Here is a 24,268-nt window from a genome sequence, read left to right as displayed (position 1 = left end):
TGTGCTTGTTAGGCTTACCCGGAAAAACAGTAGAATTCGTCGCGTCGCGTCTGAAAGTTATCTGAAAAAAAAAATGCGCTCCTCAGTCATTATTCCTTGCGTGGACAGCGATGTAGGTCGGCCGAGTCTAGCCATTTGGAGGTCGCGGGTTTCGATCCCACCGGCGGCATGTGGTTGTTTTTTGTTCTGCTTCCTAATTATCTTTAAATATAATTGTCATATTAATCTCCATTTATGAAAACCACAAACAAAGAAAAAAGCACCCCCCATGCTCCTTGGTTTCGGTGACTGTTGGCTTCTGTCATGCACGTGATTTTAAGAATAGTATATAACGAGCGCATATATGCATCGTAGAAAGCTTCGTAAGCGCTATGCAACCTCCTCAATGACGAAGCCGGTACATTTTTAAATGAGGGATCATTAATTACACATATCAGACGTCGTTTTTAATTGCGATGTGGGGCAGCTAACTGTATTAAGCTTTGGTTCTTTGCTGGTGCTGCACTTTGGATAGAAATAGAAATTCACTCATTCATTTCACTGTTCGTCATGTTTCAGGTTCTTACAGATGCCAGTGCTTGCCTACTACGTACTTCACGCACTACTGCCTATGTTCTTCCAAGCCGGTAAATATTGTGCGCATGTTTTCTTTTCTCATTTAAATAAAAATTCAGAATGGGCAAGCGCTTGACTGCTGCTCTCTCGAAGCGGTATACCCTTTTCAGTACTTGCAGGTATTTAACTCAAAGGCTCTCACACTACAGCTGTTACACCGAATTAAAGGCGCAACCCCACGCGCACATTCACCGGGCGCCTACGCACCTTTGCGTCCTTTTCAGGTTCCGTGTTCGACGAGAGGGGCGCGTACAACGAATGGTGGAACTTTGAAAACGAGGAGAGCTTCGCGCGGGCCGAAGACTGCCTCGTGCAGCAGTACCTTGAATCAAGCAGAGTGGATGCCTCACGAGTAAACGCTGCAGTATTCCCGTTCTCAGCCAATGAAGCACGAATATAGGTATAGTGGAGGTAATATCAGTTGTTATCGGACACCTTTTTTTGTCATTATTGCAGGACGAAGCGAAAGGAATGGCTGCGCAAGTCATGAAGCAAAACTTCATAATTGCTCCGTCATTCAGGGTGAGCGTCTCTCGATCTATACTACACGCGCAACGTGAGCAATAACTTTTAGGCCCTTGTGCAGCGGCTTTTTGCAACCGCTTTGTTTCCGCATTCAATGTTGCCGCACTGGCGCGCGCTCGCTTGAATGTCGGCATGGTGTCAGATCTCCAGAAGAGAGCGACATTTTAATAATTACAGGAGAGGTGTAATTAACCTGGCATGCTACTCCCGGATCTCCAAAAGTGTTGTGTACATACCCAAGCAAGCGAGGATATATGCTGCAGCGCCAGTCCTTGTTTGCTGCAAAACTCCTCGGAACGCACGCAGGAGATCTTCTAAAACGTACAAGTTGCGTTGAGCTGTCGCGTAACAAACGTGACTGAGAAGCAACTAAACTGCGAGCGTCAGGGATCTGAACCACCACTGGACAGTCGAGTGCCAGAAAGAGCAGAAAGGCCCCGATTCTCGACAACGCCGCGACTGTTAAGTGAATCCTCTGTAAACAAGGGCTGTCGTCCATGCGGCGCCTGAAACACAAACATGCTCTACAACGCGCGTCTTCGAGAAAACGAGCTCGTACTCGGGGATCAAATACGTTACGACGGTCCGCTCCGCGCACTTATCCCTACCATCAGCACCGGATAGCTCAGGGTGCTTTACCTGGGCTGACGGAGGAGGCACCGGTTCGATCAACACCCTCTAAATACTTTCTTCAGGCCTCTCCAGGCCCTCCTTTCCACACGCGCTACGTCACGCCAAGTGTCCGGTCAGGCTGCTCACCAAGCGCGGCTCCGCTCCGCTCGGTTGTCTCCCTCGATGTGCTCGCGCTTGCCCGGGCAAGCACAGACACGAACGCAGTCTTGCAGTGAGCGTCTAGCTGCTGCTTGAGTCTTTCAGCCTGGCGTTGGGTGCATTTCCGTTCGCTCCTCGCACGGCTGTGTCTGTTTCGTGTGGCCGTTTCTTGTGTGGCGTGCGTACCTGTGCTAGCGCACGAATGGGAAACTGATTGCCTGCCGTGTAGCGAGTGCAACTTCGTGAAACATGGGCCGGTGCTGTGTTCCCGGGTGCCGCGGGAACTACCAGAATGGTCCCAAAGTACGTGTTTATTGCTTCCCAAGAGACGAAGTACGAAGAAAAGCCTGGTTGCGAGCCATTCCACGGAAGGATTTCACACCTACAGAGCATTCGAGGGTAAGACTCTGAAATATTGCTTAATAGGCGCTGGTAATTATCTTAGTTGTGAGCTGTCGCTCCCGGAAAGGCATGCTGTCTTTGTAGGCAATGATATCACTTCTTACACTTATGTATGAATTGTCCAGGAAGCATTTAGTTCTGTGGATGTGCATAAGGCTTGTGTAAAAGCTGTGTAAATATGTAAAAGCTGTTCACTATTCAGACTCTTTTTACTTAGTGTTTTAGGCAATGGAGAGTCATGGCGAATGGCCTTGCTTCATTTTCTCGTGCAGGTGTGTGAACTGCACTTCCACGCAGGCGACTTCATTACGACGTTGTCACACCAAGATGAACTGACAGGGAAAATAATAGAGGTGAAGCGTGACAGGCTACAGTTGAAGATTGATGCTGCGCCTTCTGTTTTTCCAAACTGCCCAAAATACTTGTCCTCAACGCCTGGACGGAGTGAATCGCCAGAGACGAAAAAAGCAAGAAGGGAAAACGCTGCTTTGCAGGAGGCTATGAGGAAGTCACTTCAGTCTAATGAGCTTGAACAGAAAAGAAACAAAGTTTCATCTTACGAGGAGTTCAAATCTAAGTTGCCTGGAATCTGCAACACGAAATTCTGGACCGTTTCTGTCGATGAGCAGTGCGTTAGGTTCCTTCTCATCGAGAATGATCCTTCACCTAATGTGAAATGCGCCTTGGTAGTTCTCCCTGATCTGTCACTTTCTGTTTTCTTGAATGGAGTGAAGCTTCTGTCGCTTCCTTCAGGCAGGATTCTGCCAGCTCAAGTATGCGACACCTCCAGCCTGTCCTTGCTGCTAGAAGAACTCGAGATAGGCTTGCATATTATACCTGAGGTGACGAAAGAGTCGAAACATACTAAAGTATTGCAGTTTGTCGGTTCACTGCTTGCAGACCTCATTGAGGACAGTGATACGACGAAAGAACAGTCTTCTTTGCTGAAATTTCTGGTTGAGCAGATAGAGCTTCTCCTCGCGAAACAGCATGTGTATAGCGCAGAGCTGCTGGTATTCGCCAGTATTTTGAATTCAATTTCTCCTCACGCATATCACTTCACAAGAGCTGCATCAAGAATCATTCTGCCCCATCCTTCCACACTGCGCCGTGTTTGCTCAAATTACAAAGCTGACCCTCTTGTGGAGCAAAATCAACCGCACTGTCTCTCCTACATCCGAGAACGAGTCAAATCAATGAAAGACCACGAGAAGACAGTGACCCTGATGATCGATGAGATCCACATAAAACCATACTTCGACTACAAAGGGGGCACAATAGTAGGATCGTCGGTTCATTCAACGGAACCAGCAACAACAGCCCATGTGTTCATGGTACAATCACTCCTTTCTGCAAACAAGGACGTCATTCACATATTACCTGTGAGCAAACTGAGCGCAGAAATTTTGCACGAGCATGCTAAGAACATAATCATTAATGTTGAGAAAATGGGGCTCAAAATTATCGCTGTGATAACGGACAACAATGCTCTGAACCGCAAGATGATGTCGTTATTTGCTACAAGTCCTCAGGTGAGCATTGTCTATCCCCATCCAGCCGATAACGCTCGCCCTCTTTTCTACGTGGTCGATCCTGTGCATCTCTTGAAGTGCATTAGGAACAATTGGATTAACCAGAAAAACCCTGGAACATGCCTCTATTTCCCTGAAATGGACTTGAGTGGAGCAATGCCCGAAGGGCCTCCTCGTATGAAAGCTGCTTCTTTCGCAGCTGTGCGGCAGCTTTATTCTTCAGAGAAGACGTCGCTTGTGAAGGCTGCTTACAGACTGAACGCAAAAGCCGTGAATCCAACCTCAATGGAGCGGCAAAATGTAAAGCTCGCTCTCGACGTCATTAATCAGTTTGTTTCAAATGCCCTCAGGACACATGGTTCCGCGTTCAAGATTCCTCAAGCTGAGTCGACTGCTCTTTTCATTGACGTTATCCTCACATGGTGGCAAATAGTCAATGTTAAGACCCCTTGCAAAGGCCAGAGGCTAAGGGACAGCATGCAAGACCCTGTAAGGTCTGTTGATGACACACAGTTAGCTTTCCTGAGCGGCGTTGTGGACTGGTTGGACGCTTGGGCAAGAATAAACATCACCAGTGGCTCGCTGACGAAAGAGACTCACAGTGCTTTGCGACTGACATGCTATTCTCTGGTAGAACTCTCGCGCTACTGCTTAGAAGAACTTCACTTCAAGTACGTACTGCTGGGCAAATTTCAGACGGATGCGCTAGAAGACCGGTTCGGCCGTTACCGCCAGCTGGCAGGATCACAGTACCACATTTCCGTGCGTCAGCTCTACGAATGTGAGAAGAAGCTTCGTCTTCAAAAACTTTTGACATTTCCACGCGAGGAAACAGAGTTTGAAGACGTAAGTGAGGATCTTGTCCCATGCAACTTTTCTGTGGCTGTCAGCGACGACGATATTACACACGCCCACTCTGACATGGATGCTATTGTCTACATTGCAGGATACGCTGCTCATGCTGCTTTAAAGAAGCTTTCATGTTCTGCTTGCTTCAGCACATTGGTGATTGAAAATCGAGAGATCGAAGCGGAAAATACTGCCATGATAGCTAACCTGTCGAGAGGAGGGCTGAAGTTTCCCCAGCCATGCACAGTTCACATGGTACTGATGACTAAACTAGTTGCAGAGAAGTTGTCTTTTGGAGCAACCGCGGAAGATTTTCTCTCCTGTAGAAATCAACGTGGTGTCGTGATTTCACAGACGATTTCCCTCCTGGACGAACACGACATTGAGACATGTGAAAATGGCCACACTGCACAAACTCTCCTGCGCTTGGTAGTACGCGTTGCAACCAACGTTGTTCTAAACAACTTTTGCAAACTAAGAAATGATGCCATACAAGACAATGCGCAGCAGAAGGCCGCAGCCCGGAAAGCAGCAACGCTTAAGAAGAAGTAAGTTTTATTCCCAAGCAATAAAAATGCTTTGCGCACACTTCATTGCTGGTGTCTCGTCGTTTTTTATTGTAAGGGTCAGATTAGCTGTACAAATACTCAACAGCGCAACATTATTGTGAGTGTCATTATTGCTGTGTGTGAAAGCTTTAAGCAAAACACAATACAGAATAAAACTAACACAATGCGCAGTAGACGGTGTTTTTTTTTTTCAATGTTCACGAACTTCTACTTTAACAACTAGATATACGCATGTGCGGTCTGTGCGGATGGATTTTACCGCACGGCAGACATCATGTACGTGATAGAACCTAATAATTAGATGATTAATTGAAATTAACTAATCAATTTTTTATTATAATGACCAATAATGCGAAATTGGCGGCCGTATGCTAAATTGTTTATTATAAAAAACTGTATTAGCAGCTCGAACTTTCTTGACAATAAGGTGTTCTGCAATAAAAAAAATATATAAAGCAGATAAAATGATAGCCTAAGGCGCGCACAAACTAGCGAATTTCTTTTCTGCAGCAACGACAAAAATGAAAATGAAGGAATCACTTATAAGGCAGCTACGTACGGCAGTACCCGAATAGTGCAGACGGGCGCGGCGCGCTGAAATCGCGGAGCGCGGGGCCTGCACGGTCCCTTGGCGTGACGTCACGCGGCCGGTGGAGAGGCCTTAGCATTGAGAGGGTGTTGGTTCGATCGGATGCTGCGTTGCTCAGAGCGAAACACACCGAACTTTCAGGGAGAATGCTGATGACATTATGTTGTTATGAACACCTAAGCCAAATATTGTACTTCTACAAGCAGCAGAGAACCCACCATGAGAGTTGACCACCCCTTTCCGGCGGCTTTTTGAAACTCGCTCTCCTCCGTCGGTTGAATAGAGACTATTGGTTGGGCTCTTTAAGACGTCACACAGCTATCATGTCCAAAGGCCAGTCAGCCGCGTCGAAGGTCAGGAACCTCCGCCTCCCGGGAAATTCCCGCGCGTGTCGGCAGCCGCCGGCGGAGGAGCGTCGGCCTTGTGGCGTGAAAAAAGTTACGACAAAGGAGGGAAAGGCGCGAAGACGCTGAAATTCAAATTATGACTACAGTAACTCGGCTACTCAGAACGCATGTTAAAAAAAAATGGTTGCTGGAGGATACTTGTGTGAGAGAGAGAGAGCAAACCTTTTTTTAAGGAAATAGAGAGGATGAGTCGGCGCAGTTGGTGAATGCCGACATCTTCTTGGGTCCGCGTCCCTAGTCAGGGATGCTGCAAGATCCCGCCACTTCGCGAGCCCGGCGTGCGAGGGAAGCTTGTGCAGTCGCACTCCAGCACTCAAGGATTAAGGTCTCCAAGCCTCTTTGGTGGGGGGAAGTGGGGACTGTGTTGACAGGCCCACACCATGTGTGATAGAGAACAGAGCTCGTCAGAGTGTGGGCACTAAGGATCCACTTTCGGGACATAGCGAGCAGCCATGGCGGGACACCCTTTCTCATCCCAGGCAGGCATACTGCAACTTTATTGAGCAGTGTTCAGGGCCCCGCTAACCGCCTATGGGCGCTGCCGCGAGGACGTTCCCCTGAAGTAGCGACGTGACTCGAGTTGTCATGTGCGAGTCGTGCCGGAACCAGTGGAGCAATAATGCTCTCATGTTTCTGAGTCAATTGCGAAAATTTAAGCGCGAGAACCATTTCCCCTTTCACAGGCCTTTGAGAGCAGCCTCGAGGCGTCCGGTTACAGCATGCTCAACTTTAGGCTGCATCCCAATTTCCTGGCCGACAGCAAGCAGGTGTTCTACGCGGCGCACATGACGGTGAGACTCGATTTTTCGGAGCGTGCTCGCACCAGCAGCAGCTTCGAAGCACAGCGAGGTTCTCCATTTGTCTTTTTTGTAGGCCCTCTGTGACGAGACCGACACGGCCCAGAACTCTTTCATTTATCGCATGTTCAACGAAGACCTCTTCGATTTCTTCAGGTAAGCGCCCTAAAGAGCCTGTAACCTGCGCGATTTGTGAGCTTACGTGCACGCGTGTCATGCCGGCGCGCGACATATTTCTGCAGGCAGAACGTGCCCTTTTACAACTTTCCCGATTACGAAGACCAGGTTTCGGACTGCGAGCCAGCCCAAGCTAACGAACTGTCGAGGATTCGGCATTGCCAAATATGGAACACATACTGAAGATATCTACGGCGTTCAATAAGGTGGATAAAATAAAAATGTCGCTAATGAACGCAATTTTCTTTACAACTACTGTGTGGCGAGTTGTCTATCAATGGGGCTCAACAATAAGCTTCGGCAGGCATATGCCAATTAGCCATCAAAACGATGTGAAAACAACTCCAGGGCGAAAGTGACGCCTACACTCCCGTGCACACTTTATCCACATTAGAGATTTAGGGCAGAGGAGACTTTTACTGCGCGTGCGCAGGAGGCATTCGGAGGCGTACGTCTCCGCTGTGCTGAAATTTAATTGCATACCGGAGACTTAAGCCCGTTTCACATGCTGCGACAGGACCGAAAATACCCGGTGTATTCGGTGAGGCCGCAGTGCAATTTTCGGTCACTGCTTTCACATGCGACACCGACACAACGAATTCGGTCGGAAGAACAGGCAAGGTTCCTTGATGTTTGCATAGGCAACCCATTATTAAACGCGACAGAAACATCACGCAGAATGTGTTCATGATTTTATGACCAGCGTATTTTTAGATGCAAGGCATTATTCCGTATGTTTTGCTTAGAATAAACAGTTTTGCTTCCGCCGCGGCAACAGCTCCCACGTGACCGCACGTCGCACGCCGTCTCGTCGCTCCCCAATGGTCAGTCGCACAGCGAACACACCGACGCTGCGACTGAATACCAACCGGACGGAACTCGATCGCAAGCCGTCTGCGACTAGACCGACGGCCCTCCCCAGTCGCAGACCGACAGAATTCGCAGTGTGGCAGGAGAAAATCGCATGCATGTGAAACGGGCCTTACGTGTGCCGTTTAACCGGACGCCTCCTGCGCATGCGCAGTGACATGGGTGGGGCCAGGCAGCCGGCGTCCGCTAAACCGGTATACTTGTACGCGAATACGTCTCCGGTGTACTAAAAACGTCTGCTGCTAACAGTGGTGGCAGCCGTTATGGTAACGCCTCCTGATAGCCAGGCGTTGGTCTCCTGGATAAGTACCGAACATACTAATTTGACAACAGCGGTCTTTTGAAATTCTGGCAGGTGATTGCCATGAAACTGAAATTTAGAGGCAGAATTCCTGCTGCGTTTTAATGCGGACGCATTAGGACGCTCATGGGGGCGAAAACTGTCTAGCATCAACGTCTGCCAACCATGGCAGGTGGTGTTTAGGGGCACCTCCTGCTCTTCATCTGCCACCGCTCCTTTTTCCACCTGCTATAATGTCGCCGGCTAGAACGCCGACTATAATGAAACACTGGCTATACTGAAACACAGACTATAATGCAAGACCTGCGATAGCAACTTGGTAAGAACACTTCAGTGACAGGTAATAGTGACTGGGTTCTAGTGATGATAGTGCCTTAGTGAAGCTGCAAGTAGCGGTAGTGGTCGTAGTGGTGTACCTCGTGCTCCAGGTTTCAAAACGATAGCTCAAAGGAAGAGAAGACGCGGATCATAAAAACTTCGGGGCGCTTATAGAAATTCCAAGTGCTGTAACAACACTATCCTCTTCAAACGCGTTTCAACTGTATCTCCTTTTCTGCAAGAATTCGTGCCTGGCGACAACGACTCCGGGCGATGAATGCCAACTGAATTTATTGGTCCAAAACGCCGCACATCTACTGCGCCCTTCCATTTACAACGACCTAATAAAATATACCGTAGCAAGAATTTGAAGGAGCACGTACGACGAAATCTAACCAAAGGAAATTTCAAGGAACAGTATACATTATATATACATATAAGGGCTCATCAAATACAAAAACCGAAAAGCCCTTATCCTTAGTTCCTGGCAAATAGCAAGGCGGCTGCATGAAGCAAATTAAACACACTAACAATTCATATCAAAGTCATAAATCGTTGGAAAAGCTGTAAATGTTAAAGCAAAATAAATGTCAGAAAATCAAACGCAGTCACAAAAAGCAAAGGCGAAAAAAACAAGAAAAAAAACAAATCGCACTTATTGTCTCGTCGAAGAGCAGATTTGTATTGCATGGTGTTTCACCTAAGATTTTACACAATTTTAAAAACCGGCTTTTTGAGTTAGAAGAGCGCTTTTTTGGGCATAACATTGTCAGCAGCGGTGTACAACGTCAGAATAGAGCTGAGTTACTTTTTAACTATTGTCATTAGGCTTCCTAATTATTGAGAGGCGTGTAGACCATCGTAAGTAATATCCGTATCAGTTTTTAGAATTTACGAGTTACTTGCATTGGAGAGGTTGATTTGCCTGCAAGCTTCTCGAAAGCGCATGTATTTTTTCGCGATGTAGCCAAAATTTGTTTGGCCACATCGCGGAGGGTAACAGCAATTACGAAACTCCAAAAACTGATATGTATATTATTTATTAGAACGCCTTGTGCAGGCGTTCGTGGTTAGCCGTTTCACACACTCCACACCCTGCCTGAAGCTCACATCTCGTGAGGATTGATGCATTTATCAGAACAGTATACAAAACGGCCGTGGGGCTTCCAGTCAACACAGCTACACATGGATTTCTCCAACTAGGAATTCATAACACCCTATCCGAACAATACGAGGCCCACCTCACTGGGCAATACGAGCGGCTCTCCCAAACTCACACAGGCCTCTACATCCTCAACAGGCGACACATCGGCCACGAGTCCTCGCTAAGCGACAAAGCAGATATCCCTCCCGCAATTCGGTCACACCTCAAAATCCTCCCCGTCCCCCGCAACATACAACCCTAACATCACGAGGGCAGGAGAAAGGAACGGAATAAAGCCCTTCACAACAAATACGGCTAACGAGAAGACGTTGTCTACGTCGAAGCCGCCACATACCTTAACCACACTGCCTTCGTAGCAGCGGTGGTCAACAGTCAGGGACTACCCATTTCCACTACCTCTGTCAGAGCTGCCGCTCCCGAGGAGGCTGAAGAGGCCACCATTTCCTTTGCCCTCACCTCCGCCAGCGGTAAATACATAATCAGTGACTCCAAAGGCTGCTATCCGAAATTTCTCAAAAAAGCAGGATATCCCCTGCAACTCTCGCTATCCTCGCCCCATACACTCCCTCCCCACGAAATCACCCAGTGCTATAGCCTGGCGAGAACGGTGTGTCCTCCCGGACACAACTCCCTCACCCGCAAACAGGTCATATGCAGGCAGCTCCAGACCCACTCCCTACCTAACCCCGCCCAGTATGCATCCATGTACCCGGCTACACACTCTCCCCCATGCAAACGGTGTGGCACCCGAGCAAACATACCACATATTTTGTGGGACTGCTCTGCAGATACCCCCTTCAGGCACTGCAGCTCGCTAATCTCGAGCAGTTGGAGGCCGCGTTGCTTAGCTCAGACCTGGTCGTGCAACGCCTCGCCACGGAGCAAGCCATCGAGGTCGTCAGGGCCCAAGAGCTCCTGACCACCTGAACGCCTCACGCCACAAAGAACTTTATCTCCTTTTCTGAAATACAGTCCGTCCGTCCGTCCATCCATCCATCAACGATCAGGAAATTTGACCATGACATCACTACTCGTTATGCTGCCAGAGATTCAAGATTTTAACAAGGCAAGGCTTATGTTCATTCGGACGCCCATTTCAACAGCACCAGTACAATAGGGCAAGCTCAAGACCATCTTCACAAAAAGTAACGGCTTCTATAGTGGCCTTGTCCCCATAGCTCGAACCACAGAGAAACAGCATGCATTTGTTTCAGTTTCTATTGGTGCGGCCAAGACAGGAAGCCTTCCATAAGAACGGATGATTTTGATGCCACGAGGGCGCAGCGTGCCGCCTAGCATGAGCAATCCGAAAGTATGCAAATTCTGCACTATACTGGTTCTGGCTATTCACGCGGAAAATCTTTGAATGTAGCTATGTTCCTTGACCTGCACAAGCCCAAACTTAGTGAGCAATGTAACGACAAACAATACGAAACAGGGTTTATGCAGTGCTTAATAAAAAAAAGTTAAAATGAAGGTGGACTAGATGCTATGCCTTATTTGCGCGTGAAACGAAAGGATGTGATGACTATGTGCATGGACTGCGCCCCGGGTGCCGATTGAACCTTTGTAATTCAAGGAAGACCATCACGTTAATTTCAGCCGGCCTTTTCCCCTAACTTTGCCGGGTTTTTTTATGGCATCCCTGACAATTCCCCGATTTCTCTTGGTGCACGAAATTTCCCTAACAATGCCAGGTCTCTAGACACCCTGGGTTTTGTGACAGCGCCCGTGACGTCATAGGACGGTGTGTAGTGGTGATGCGTCATCGTTTGGTCGAAAACCAGTTTCGGTTTCCTGGTTTTTATCTTTTTAAATACTCCTTCGTATCTACTTTTTATTGGTACTTGGTCCACAGGAAAGAGGCTACTAATATATTGTCGCCGACAAACGTAGGGCGGCACGAAAAGGGGCTTTTTTTTAATCCGAAGGCCAGAAACCCAGCAGCGCGCGTTCGAACGGGAACGTCCTCTTCTTCGCTCCCACACGAGCCCAGTAATGCCGCTCGGCCGCATGGCGGCGCTCACAGAATGTGAGCAGTGTGGCATTGCCCCCCTCCTTTCAAGAGGCATCGCCTCGATGCCTCCGGCAAGGGGGATAAGGAGTGTGGAGACACCGAAAATGCGATGGCGTGTGGTGGCAGCACTGAATGTGAACTCCGGGAGGGGCTAACGGGCGCAATACGGTTTCATGCGGGACATGTGGACGACTTCAGACTTGGGCGGGCGAGAAGACCGGACAACTCCTTGCGGGTACACTTCATAGTTCACATCGCTGAGTTGACGTAGCACCTCGTAGGGGCCGAAGTAGCGCCGCAGAAGCTTTTCAGAGCGACCGCGCACACGTATAGGGCTCCATACCCAGACGTGCCCGCCGGGTTGGTAAATCACCTCCCTGTGGCGGAGGTTGTAACGCCGGGCGTCAGTTGTCTGCTGGTGTCGAATGCGTTGTCGAGCAAGGTGGCGAGCGGCTTCTGCATCGCGAACGAATTGGTCAGCGCCTGGAACAGACGAGGGGGTACAATCCGGGAGCAGCATGGCGTCAAGCATGGTCGGGGCATCTCGGCCATACACCAAACGGAAGGGGGTGAAACGCGTCGTTTCTTGGAGGGCGGTGTTGTACGCAAACGTGATGTAGGGAAGTATTTCGTCCCAGTTGCGATGGTCAGCGTCGACATACATAGACATCATATCTGTGATGGTCTTGTTCAGCCTCTCAGTAAGTCCATTCGTTTGAGGATGGTAAGCAGTCGTTTTTCTATGACTGGTGCCACTAAGACGGAGGACCTCGTGTGTAAGAGCCGACGTAAACGCGGTTCCCCGGTCAGTTAATACAACCACGGGGGCGCCGTGGCGAAGCACGATGTGGTGAACAAAGAACTGTGCAATTTCAGCCGCGGTGCCACGGGGAAGAGCCTTGGTTTCACAATAGCGGCTTAGGTAGTCCGTGGCAACAACAATATACCGGTTTCCCATGGAGGACACCGGGAATGGGCCCAGTAAGTCCATGCCGACGTGTTGGAATGGGATTTGCGGTGGATCAGTTGGCTTCAGAAGGCCGGCCGGTTTTGTCGGTGGTACCTTCCGTCGTTGACACTCACGGCAGGTTCGAACGTAGCGTTGGACGACCGTAGCAAGCCGTGGCCAGTAGTACTTGTGGCGGAGGCGTCCCAATGTTCTGGAAAAACCGAGGTGGCCAGAAGAAAGGTCGTCGTGGCATGCAGCGAGAACTTCCTTACGAAGCACGGTTGGGACAACGAGGAGATACGCAGTGTCGGTCGGACCGTAGTTTTTCTTGTAGAGGACTCCATCTATTAAGCAAAACGACGAAAGTCCGCGAGAGAAGAGTCTGGGCGGAGACGGAGCGGTTCCTTCGAGGTACTCGATTAGAGGCAGCAGCAGTTCGCAGTCGGCCCTCTGGTGGTGGGCAAGGTCGGATGTGGTGACAGCGCCGAGGAAAGCAGAATCGTCGTCGGACTCATCTGGTGGGCACGGAAGAGGAGCTCGGGAGAGACAGTCTGCATCGCTATGTTGCCGACCCGACTTATACACGATGGTGACGTCGAACTCTTGCAACCGAAGGCTCTACCGTGCAATTCGCCCCGATGGATCTTTGAGGTTCGCAAGCCAGCACAAGGAGTGATGATCGCTGACGACTCGAAACGGGCGGCCGTACAGGTATGGACGAAATTTTGTGATTGCCCACACAACAGCGAGACACTCCTTTTCCGTTGTGGAATAATTCACTTCGGAACGGGACAAAGTGCGACTTGCGTATGCGATCACGCGTTCCACACCGTCTTGCCACTGCACAATCACCGCACCGAGGCCCACATTGCTGGCATCTGTGTGCAGTTCCGTGTCGGCCTACTTGTCGAAGTGGGCAAGGATAGGCGTAGATTGGAGGCGGGCCTTAAGCTCTATGAAAACTTTTTCCTGATCTTGGCCCCAGAAAAAGGGTTCGGAGTCTTTTGTCAGGCGAGTCAGCGGCTCTGCGAGCTTGGAGAAGTTTTGAACGAACCTCCGATAATAGGCGCAAAGCCCCAGGAAACGCCGCAAGCTTCGTTTATCTGTTGGCTGGGGAAATGCAGCAACGGCGGCGGTCTTTTCTGGGTCGGGGCTAACGCTCTGAGCGCTCACAATGTGGCCAAGAAACTTGAGCTCCCGAAATGCGAAGTGGCACTTTTCAGGCTTGAGAGACAGACCCGCAGAACGAATTGCTTCGAAGACGGCACGCAAACGTTTCAGCTGCTCCTCAAACGTGTCGGAGAAAATCACGACGTCGTCGAGATAGACAAGGCAGGACTGCCACTTCAGGTCAGTTAGTACGGTGTCCATCATACGTTGGAACGTCGCAGGGGCTGGACACAAGCCGAAAGGAAACACCTTAAATTCGTACAGTCCGTCAGGAGTAACGAAGGCGGTCTTTTCTCGGTCACGTTCGTCGACCTCGATTTGCCAATAACCGCTACGAAGGTCGAGTGACGAAAAGTAGGTAGCATGGCGGAGGCGGTCTAATGAGTCATCAATGCGCGGCAGTGGATAGACATCTTTTTTAGTAACGTTATTGAGACGTCTATAATCTACACAGAACCGTAGGCTGCCGTCCTTCTTTGCGACGAGAACAACAGGTGACGCCGAGGGGCTCGTCGATGGTTGTATGACGTCGTCGTGGAGCATTTCGGTAACTTGGCGGCGGATAGCATCGCGCTCCTTCGACGAAACACGATAAGGACGCTGACATAGCGGTCTCTGGTCACTGTCGACGATAATACGGTGCTTAGTTATTGGCGTCGGGCGAACCTTGGATGTTGACGCAAAACAGTCGCGGAAAGAGTCAATAAGGCTTTCCACGCGGCGTTTCTGATTGGTCAGAAGGTCAGGGTTCACGTCGGTCCTAATGGCTGTTGCAGTGTCCTGTTCAGCTATTTCGGGGGCCGTTGTTGATAAGGAGCATTGGCCGGCATGTTCGCCAAGTTCTTCAAAATGGGCAATCACCGTGTTTTTCGTCAAATGTTGGGGTTCACAACTAAAGTTGGTCACTAAGAGCGTGGTACGCGCGTGAACAAGGTCGACAAGGGCGCGAGCAACGCAAACTTGCCGAGACAGTAGCAGCGATATATTCGCTTCGGCAATGCCCCGAGTACCGGAGCTGGTATCACACTGGACTGTGACAAACTTGCTTGCTCTCGGCGGTATCGTTGTGTGGTCATCAGAGATGCGTAATGGTGCTCTGTGCGGCTCGGGGTCGGTATCAACGGCTCGCTGTGTCGAAAACGATACCAATTGCTCGTGCAGGTTGATGACCGCCCCATACTCTTTAAGGAAGTCCATGCCGAGAATCAGTTCTTTAGAGCACTCTCGTAGCACGGCGAAGGAGCCAGTGAAAGTTGCACCGCGGATCTTTATACGGCTGGTGCAGATGCCAACCGGCGTTACCACATGGCAACCAGCTGTGCGTATCTGCGGCCCATGCCAAGGTGTTAGAACCTTTCTGAGGGTTGCGGCTAGGTTACTACTCATGACAGAAAAGTCGGCTCCGGTATCGACGAGTGCAGATACGTCATAGCCATCGGCGGCAACAAGAATTTCGGCGGCGGAAACAATTGTTTGACAATTTGTCGGCGAGGTTTTTGGTGCCGTCGTCGATGGGGTCGTCGCTGAGGTCGTCGGTGAGGTCGGCGGTGGGATCGTCTTTAAGGTCGGCGGGTGGGGTCGTCGTATAAAATCGTCGGATGGAGGCTGTTCACTGTCTGCGGCAGCGGCGGTCCTACCCCCAGAGGACGCCGTCTTCAGTTTTCCCGGCGGGGAGACGTGCCTCTGAATTGGCCAGATGATGGTGCATGACTGGGTGGAGGAACTCGTCTTGGAGACGGCGACCTAGACTGGCGTCGTGGAGGCGTTGAGGGCAGCACATTATCGGCCAGGTACTGCTCAATGTCTCGCGGTCTCTCACCATAGCGCGGTCGAGGTGCGCTCGGTGGAAATCCTCTTAATCCCATTCGCCGGTAGAGGCAGTTGCGGAGGATATGACCGGGCTCCCCGCAGTGGTAGCATAGTGGCCGGTTGTTGGGTGTGCGCCACACGTCAGCTTTTCGAACAGGGCGCGGGTCACGCAGCTCGGCGGAGGGAAAGTACCCCTGCGTTTGTTCGGCAGCAGGGCGGAACGCATGTGGAACTGGCGCAGGTCTCCGCAGAGCTTCACTGTAGCTCATGATGTACGGCTCCGGCTGCGGTGTCCGTAGGGCTTCGTTGTAGCTGCTGGCGTACGGCTCCGGCTGTGGTGCCGGTGGTGGCTGGACTGCTCGCCGAATTTCCTCGCGGACGGCATCGGCTACAGCTGCAACACTGGCAGGTGGAGCATCTAAGCGGAGGTTGCGCAGTTCTTCGCGAACTACACTCCGCACAAGCTCCCGAAGAGCCTCGTCCCCGGCGACTGGCAGGGACGCACAATAGTTGCTGGCCGCAACACTTCCCGGACGACCGTACTGCGCACTGCGTTCCTGTAAGGAACGTTCCATGCCTGTGGCTTCTTTAGCGAAGTCAGCGACGGTTCTTGGTGGGTCGCGTATGAGGCCAGCGAAGAGCTGCTCCTTCACACCACGCATGAGGTGGCGCACCTTGGTAGCCTCTGGCATGGCAGAGTCAGCCCGATTGAAAAGACGTGCCATGTCTTCAATAAACATAGCGACGCTTTCGTTCGCCTGCTGTGACCTGGTGCGAAGGGCGAGTTCGGCATTTTCCTTGCGTGCGTTTGTGCTGAAGGTAGCCAGCAACTGACGGCGGAACGCTTCCCAGTTCGTAAAGGATGCCTCATGGTTCTCGAACCATGTCTTCGCAGAGTCTTGGAACGAGAAATAGACGTTTCGTAGTTTTCGGTCGTCGTCCCACTGGTTAAAAGTGGCCACATGGTCAAAGCTGGACAACCAGTCCTCGACGTCCTCAAACCGATCGCCGTGGAAGGATGGTGGTGAGCGAGGGGTGAGAACTACAACGGGCGGGACAGTGCCGGAAGGCTGGCCTGTCTGACTGCCTGTAGTAGACGTCATGGTACGCACCGGCCTCGTCAGTGGCTGACACTCAGGTTGCAGGCCTCGCAGGCGGCGGCTCGCTTTGTGGACGGGTGTTGTGTCCAAGCGTCGCTGATCAGCGTCAGAGTTGCCCTCGGGGTGAGCGTTCATGGAACGATACCCAGCACCTCCACCAAAATGTCGCCGACAAACGTAGGGCGGCACGAAAAGGGGCTTTTTTAATCCGAAGGCCAGAAACCCAGCAGCGCGCGTTCGAACGGGAACGTCCTCTTCTTCGCTCCCACACGAGCCCAGTAATGCCGCTCGGCCGCATGGCGGCGCTCACAGAATGTGAACAGTGTGGCAATATAGTTCACCACTCACGTTCCGCGCGCTGCAAATCGTGGGACGTACTTGGCAGTGCAAACCCCTTTCCTTTTTTTTTCTCCGCTAGTCGAATACAACTCAAGAACGAAGCAGCAGATTAGCAGATTCCCCTCGAAGGAGCCCCTCCAGCCGTTGGCGTCGACCGATTCTCCCCCTTGGATCTGCTAAAGTGAAAGCGCAGGCGGTGGCAGATGAAATGGGAATAACCACCGCTTAATCTGATTAACCGCGGCGTCAAGAAAATCGGTCGACGCCAATGGCTCGAAGGCCTCCTTTCAGGGGATCTGCCTCCTCGATCTTGAGTTCTATCCGACTATATTTCCGTACCTCCTCTCTACCTCTAACCCACCGCAGTGGCTCAGTGGTTACAGCGCTTGGCTACTAGCTAGCTCAGCCGTAGTACCCGGGTTCGAGCCCGGCCGCGTTTTGATGGAGGCGAAACACAAAGGGCGCCCGTGTGCTTTGCGATGTCAGTGCACGTTAAATAACCCCAGGTAGTCGAAATTACTCCGGAGCCCACCACAACGCCACCTCTTCCGTAACTCCCACCTTCCTCCCTTCCCTCACGGCGTGGTTGAGGCGGCCACCGAGAAGTGAGACAGTCACTGTGCCTTAAATTTCCTTTTCTCACAATAAACTTTCTCCACCTCCAGGCAAGTAAATGCTCGATTGCTTCTTCGAGGTTGAAAGCACCATTTCGAAGTTTGAAGTGGGGCTTTCGTTCGCCTGGGTCCTGACTTTGTCAGGTCAAAGCCACCGACTCAGAAGACCTGCTGCGGTACGAGGCGCGGTAGAGGGTTTTTCACGGGCGAGGAGGGAACCGGCCGCGGCGCAAGGGAAGGGACCCGTCTTCTCGCTGGCTTGCGCGGCGGACGAGTGGTAGGCTCTGCGTACGCTGCGCTGGGCTTGGAAACCAGTGGTTTTCTTGCACTTCCAGCGCATCTTAACAAAGCAGAATTTTTCAGTACCATTAATGAGCTCCACATTAGTCTTCGGCAAGACTCGAACTTTAGGAGGAAAAAGAGCGAAAACGAAAGGTGCACTACATAACTGTCGCGGCGTTACTGCTTTGCTGGCGTGGTCGCTTTATTCAGGCAGTGCCGCATGGTCATGCATTGAAAACATACTGGGCTTCATCAGAATACGTTTCCTACTCCAGGCAACAGTATGCTGGACGGTTTAATTACGAACATGCCAGGAAGTTTTCGTGCCGCCTTTGCACACAGAACATCTCCTTTTCAATGAAGCACAAAGTGATTCTTCATGCGGACGTATGGTGAATTCGAGTTGTACAGTCGCCGCCAAAATACGGAGCACGATAAAACTCTCATGCCTAACTTAGCAGATGCCGTTGGTGCGCTTGCGCGTAACCCCACGAAATCGTCATAATTCTGTACGGCACCTAGTCCCGTGCGTCAGTCACTATCTGGTTAAGGAACGAAGGAGTGTGATGTGTCGCGCTGACGATCGAGCTGCCTGCCTTCGTGTAGCCCTGGTGTCATGCGACGAAGGAGCGAACCGTAGGGTTAGATGGGAGGGGTTATTGTAAATGTGAAGAGGGAAGTGATTTGGGAAAATGCTGGATTGATGAAGTAGCTATAGCGACGTTGGCAAGATAATCGCGCAATTTGACGGTCCCGGTGAATGTCGAGGGAAGAGGTAGAGAGGCCTGTGCCATACAGTTTGATGTTTGAGGAATGAATTGGAAGATGAAAGGAAGCTTTGTATAAAGTGCTTAGGGAAGAGGGGAGTCGGGTGAGTCAATATCCTACCGCTTCCTACCTGGAAATTGTTCCCATTGTGCATACCATCTCATTCGCTCAGTTACCCCGCACACGGGCTCCATAGACGTCATTCGCTCCAGTCAAAACTACACAATCCCTGCAGACCTCCACGGCGACGTCACTGAAGCCCTTCATGCCCTCTCCCCCGCCACGGTCACAGGTGGATCCCCGAGACAACAAACCTCCCGAGGACGTCCTCAAATGGTACAAACGTCTTCAGCACATATTACCCGCCGCGGTGGCTCGGCGGTTAAGGCACTCGTCCACTGAGCCGGAGTACCCGGGTCCGAACCCGACCGCGGCGAAATGCAAAAAGGCGCCCGTGTGCTGTGCGATGTAAGTGCACGTTAAAGATCCCCAGGTGGTCGAAATTATTCCGGAGCCCTCCACTACGGCACCTTTCTTTCACTCCCTCGTTTATCCCTTCCCTCACGGCGCGGTTCGGGTGTCCACCTAGATGTGCGAGACAATTACTGCGCCATTTCCTTTCCTAAAAAAAAACAATTTCCAATTTTCTTCATCACAAACAGGACGTCCTCGGGACCTTTTGAGTTCATAATGGCCAAACGTCCCCAAATGGATGACTTCAGTTTGTACGCTGCTGAACGCGAGGATGAAAATTTCGTATCCTACAAACGTCCTTTCACAGGACAATATTGTGGCATTGCACTGAAATCAACCCCACCCTATCTCGCACACACGGCTCTCGCTACATAAAACTGCAGGCTTAATTGAAAGAAACTTGTGTGCAGTAGTGACATGAAAGAATTCTGACCCAGGAAATGATTTGCCTTCAGCATATCTCAAAATACATTGGATGTTTCACGGGGGGTTGTATGATTTTCAGCCCACAGTAGTATACTCATCTGTGGCTTCATGACTGAGGTGGCAAGATAAAATTGAGAGAGAACAATCACTTAGAAAATACAGCAAAAAGAGCCCGTGGGCACTGACAAAGCTGGTGATCAAACCACTCAGTCTCGCTAAGCGTGGCCAAACGTTTGCAAAGTGTTTGTGTCAGAACCCACCACAAAAGGACGACGACGACAATCATGAATTTTTATGGTGCAACGGCAGCTTTGGCCAAAGAGCGCCATGGCACAAGGTAGCTTTCATTGCACAAGGTGGGGTAAGAGACCCCGCATCTCCCGCATGCAAGGCGAATGCTCAAACCACTAGGCCACCACTGCAGTCAAACACACAAAAGGAAAAGAAGGCTGTTTCACAGTTCCTGTAAATGCATGCCCACAGTTAGCAAGCACATAGCGCACATTCTCTGCGCCAAATCATCTTATGTTTTCAAAGCCGACTAAAAAGGTCCTCTGTGGCAATTTTGAGGATTTTCTTAGGAATTATCAAAGTCGGACTAAGACCAGGTGACGACTTGAGGATCACTAGAGAGCATCCCCAGGACGACGCAACGTCCTCATAAATATATTATCAAGACGTGTCAAGGATGCAGTAATTGTGTTGTCTTGGACGCTGGATCGCAGGCAGTGAGCTAGCTGGTCCACAAGCTCACCCGTGAAACTCTTATCCGGGTGTCTGCGAGCCCCCGGTCAAACCCACCAACCCTGACGGGCGTGTGCTAAAACCGCATCATTAAGGAACACTACATACAGCTCCACGACTCCTTTCTGACACTCCCCAAACCGCACAGTCAACTCAGCGTCGCGAAGACTCATTCTCCGCAAGCTTCACACAAACACCCTTCTTACCCCAGCTCGCCTGCAGTTTTCACATGCAGTCTGACCCCTCCTGCCTCTTACCCTAGCCAATCTGGAGCATTCTCTATGTAGTAGCCCTCCGAACTCCCGTCCTCGGATTCTCTCTACCCCCATCCTACCTGGCTGGCGTCGGACCAACTAGACAACCAGCAAAATGTGGTGTTTCCTACACAGGATAGTTTGCGCACTTCTTATGTTTTCTCTTTTCTGTATGGAACACTTGAGAAAAGTTGAAATGTGAAGCATGCTCTTTATTCTTTTTGCCACATCTATATTTGTCTTCAGTGAAGAATTTTAGGAGATCGATGTACAGATTTAAATCTTGCTGATTGGCAGTATTTGCCAGCAGGTGATTCGTTTGTCGTGTTTTCATATGTATAACCGGAATGAGACAATGAGACAGATAGCAAAGAACAGTGCAGTGCAGGTTAGACGGTGGAATTACAAACTGCGCACAAGTATTTTCAAGTGTACAGATGTCGTTGTAGTGCGAAAAGCACTACTTCAATATAGTCGGATACAACTCAAGAATGAAGCGGCTCTTCCCTGTCAAAAGGACCCCCTTCCAGACAAAGGCGTCGAGCGATTCTCATGAGCCTGCTAGTGCTACAATGCAGGGAGCCGCCGATGAAACAGGATAGCCCTCTCCTTCCATAGTCTGGGATAGTCCCCTCCCTGCATCGTCATGACACACCTTGCAAAATCACGCTAACAGGTTCATGAAAATCGGCCGACGACATTGACTGGAAGGAGGCCCTTTGATGGGAAAAAGCCGCTTCGGTTTTGAGTACAACACACGCGTCGGACGAGCAATGTATGCTCAGTACATTTGGCATGCGCACAGGCACATCCGGGCCACCGACAGTTCAATGGTCTCGTAAAAAATCACCGCAAGAAACGCTCGAAAGAACCTGATTGCACAGCGCAGCTAGCGACCGCTCCTGCTAACCCAAATGCAACTGCGGCCGACCGCACAAGCAAGTATAACAGTCATGCCCGAAACAGTAAGTATAAAAGTCTGAACCTGCCTGGAGAGGTTTCTTCTACAATAGAAATCAGAAATAAGGCACGCCAACAAACACTGGCAGGTTCTCCTTGAAGAGTACTCGTTTCCTAAGTTAGGAAAATTTAACAACTTTCGTTGCACCCAGTCATTGCTTCCCGCACGCTTCCACTTGCGCCTTCAACTCGAACTTGAGAAAAATAAATTCTGTGCCGTGGCTTTGTCGGGACACCGCCTTTGGTTACGCGAGCCACGGCATCTGCGTCCCCTCCATTACCTGGCTCCCATGCCAGACCGATCTTTCAGGGGCATACAGCAACAGTTACGCACGCTGACCAGCGTGGCCGTCTGCTGTAAATAGGCATCCGTGAAATGAGAAGATAATGGCAGGGACATGACACGCTCCTTACTACCAGCATATGAAGAAAGCAAACATCCACTGAAACTAAAGCCCGTGTCACGTGCAAGCAAAAACTGTTGCAATTCCTGCCACCACGGCACAAAAATCAGTTTCGAGCCATTGCGGCGGCTTGAGTGGCCAGTGACGCGGTTCCAGCAAGTTGGAAAATTTTTGCCGCTCATCGCTCAATTCGCCCAGTCACTTGCATGTGAACCAGCCTTAAGGATAGCGCATAGAATGTATTTCTTTTTCATTTGTGCTGTTATCAACGGGAAGTTAGCAGTGCAATAATTTCTTACCTTGAGTCCATTCCAGAAGTGGCGGCACCAAGCCTTCAGTGTGCGATTATTTACAATCTAATATATTCAGACACCTGTGTAAACACATCTACAAAAGACAGTGTCATATATGACCAAGACACTGAACCACACTGCCATACTTTCAGACGGGACGTGACGTCTTTATTTATGTCAGTGACATTGTTCAGTGACAATTTTGTAGACAGATATCTTGATCGACTGTTCTGTGCACCACTAGGTGTGAGAAGGAGCTGCAGACAGCAAGCCTAAACCATCGAGTGGAGTTCGAAATCACAGTGGAATTTGAGGTTTTCCCTGAAATGAAGGAAAGATATATTGAGTTTGCAAGTGAATGCAGGGTTTTTAGAGCAAAAAAAATCAAATGCGTGCATTATTGTCCAGGGATGTGAAGGTCACAAAGAAGGAAAAAATAATTATTTTCTAAAGCAAGTGAGAATCAGAAGGATTTTCATGACTGATACACATCACAGACATTATAATTCACTATCCTACACAACAAAATTAAATTTAGTGAACATGTTGTTATAATACCTAAGCAAAAGATTAAAACTCTAATGCAAAAGGCAATTTTTTTTTTAATTAAAAAACCATGACTTGCTTCACTCTCACCCCTCATGATGGGAGTTACTGCCGCAGCGGAGTCTAGTAGCGATGGCGCGCATGATTGGTCAACTGGCTTACGACGTCATCTTTAGGACCTGCTGTGTCAACTACATCTGGGATGCAGTTTGAAATGAAAGATCGACATGTGTGGGTTTCTGTGCAGCTGTGTGCAGACGGAGACAACCTCTCCTTACCAATGCAGAAAGCAACCCCGCCACTTTCTCTAGGCTTGAAAATGCAATGTGTGTCTTACGTGGACCTGACACGACTCGGACGTGTGTGTGAAGAAGCGCACATCCGTCTTCAACGGATCTCACCGAAGACGGATCAGAGAAATCTCGTAGTCAGCTACCCTGCAAAGCAAAAACTCCCACAATTGTGGCATGACTTGTCCTGCAGGCCAAATTGGGGCAGCATAGGAGGCTTGTATAGAGGGTATTCATGGGCGCCATTTTTGTGCACGGCATGCACCTTCAGCGGTGCAGCAGATGGCGATAAATTGATTAGACATGCTGCTCCACCTTCGGCTGCGTTCCATGTACGCTGAAATGGCGGTAGCTGCGGCTTCAGTGCATACTTCCTATCGCAAGCCTTATGCCCTGCATGCATGCGGCAATCAGCAGCAGCTTGGCACAGCTGCAATCATCTCCCACTGTGACTGGTATGCACGGCACGTGTGTTGCATTTGCCAAGCATTTGGCAGAGGTACTCTTGAAGAGCAGATCCAGGAGTTTTTCTAGGTTATCAAACTCCAATGAAACTCATACTGCAGGTTTTTCTCTAGTGTCTGATTGCTCGTAACAAAATTTTGCAGCCAGGTGATATTTCAATCCGGCGAAAATCGATTTTAAAGTTTGCCGTTTCCATGGCGTCAGTGCAGATGATTTCTATGCCAAAACTGCATTTTCAAGATCATGAACATTCTCTGCACGCTAACACCTGCTTCCTGCTAAACAAATAAAATGTTGAAGCTTGTACAATGTCGCCTAATGCATTTTATTAAAGGACTGATCAGTTTCAGACGCTACTTTAGCCATTCAAAGCACCTATGAGCGTTTTTCTACTATTGTTTGCGACGTCATCGCTACATCATGTAAAGCATTGTCCCTGATCACAGACTAAGTTTCGGTTTTGATTAGCTGTTTTAG

The 24,268-nt window shown here is 50.0% G+C and overlaps 2 protein-coding genes across 3 annotated transcripts in view; one reads left to right on the top strand and one right to left on the bottom strand.

Moving 5' to 3' along the window:
- Nucleotides 1–7,423, top strand: part of LOC144120793 (endothelin-converting enzyme homolog) — a 33,054-nt gene extending 25,631 nt beyond the window's left edge. The window contains exons 17-22 of the mRNA XM_077653502.1: nucleotides 559–626; nucleotides 840–967; nucleotides 1,072–1,137; nucleotides 6,943–7,050; nucleotides 7,133–7,212; nucleotides 7,299–7,423. Coding sequence (XP_077509628.1) covers nucleotides 559–626; nucleotides 840–967; nucleotides 1,072–1,137; nucleotides 6,943–7,050; nucleotides 7,133–7,212; nucleotides 7,299–7,416 — 568 coding nt within the window. The 3' untranslated portion in view covers nucleotides 7,417–7,423. The remainder of the gene's footprint in view (nucleotides 1–558; nucleotides 627–839; nucleotides 968–1,071; nucleotides 1,138–6,942; nucleotides 7,051–7,132; nucleotides 7,213–7,298) is intronic.
- Nucleotides 7,424–22,633: 15,210 nt separating this feature from the next.
- LOC144115496 (26S proteasome non-ATPase regulatory subunit 5) overlaps nucleotides 22,634–24,268 on the bottom strand; it is a 43,691-nt gene continuing 42,056 nt past the window's right edge. For both annotated transcript variants that reach the window (XR_013311412.1, XM_077649908.1), the window contains one exon: nucleotides 22,634–22,811. The gene's annotated coding sequence lies outside the window, so the exon portion shown is untranslated. The remainder of the gene's footprint in view (nucleotides 22,812–24,268) is intronic.

This window comes from Amblyomma americanum, chromosome 1, assembly GCF_052857255.1.
Source record: "Amblyomma americanum isolate KBUSLIRL-KWMA chromosome 1, ASM5285725v1, whole genome shotgun sequence".
NCBI lineage: Eukaryota > Metazoa > Arthropoda > Arachnida > Ixodida > Ixodidae > Amblyomma > Amblyomma americanum.
Note: the sequence above shows the minus strand (reverse complement) of the source record. Positions and strands in the feature narration are given on the sequence as shown.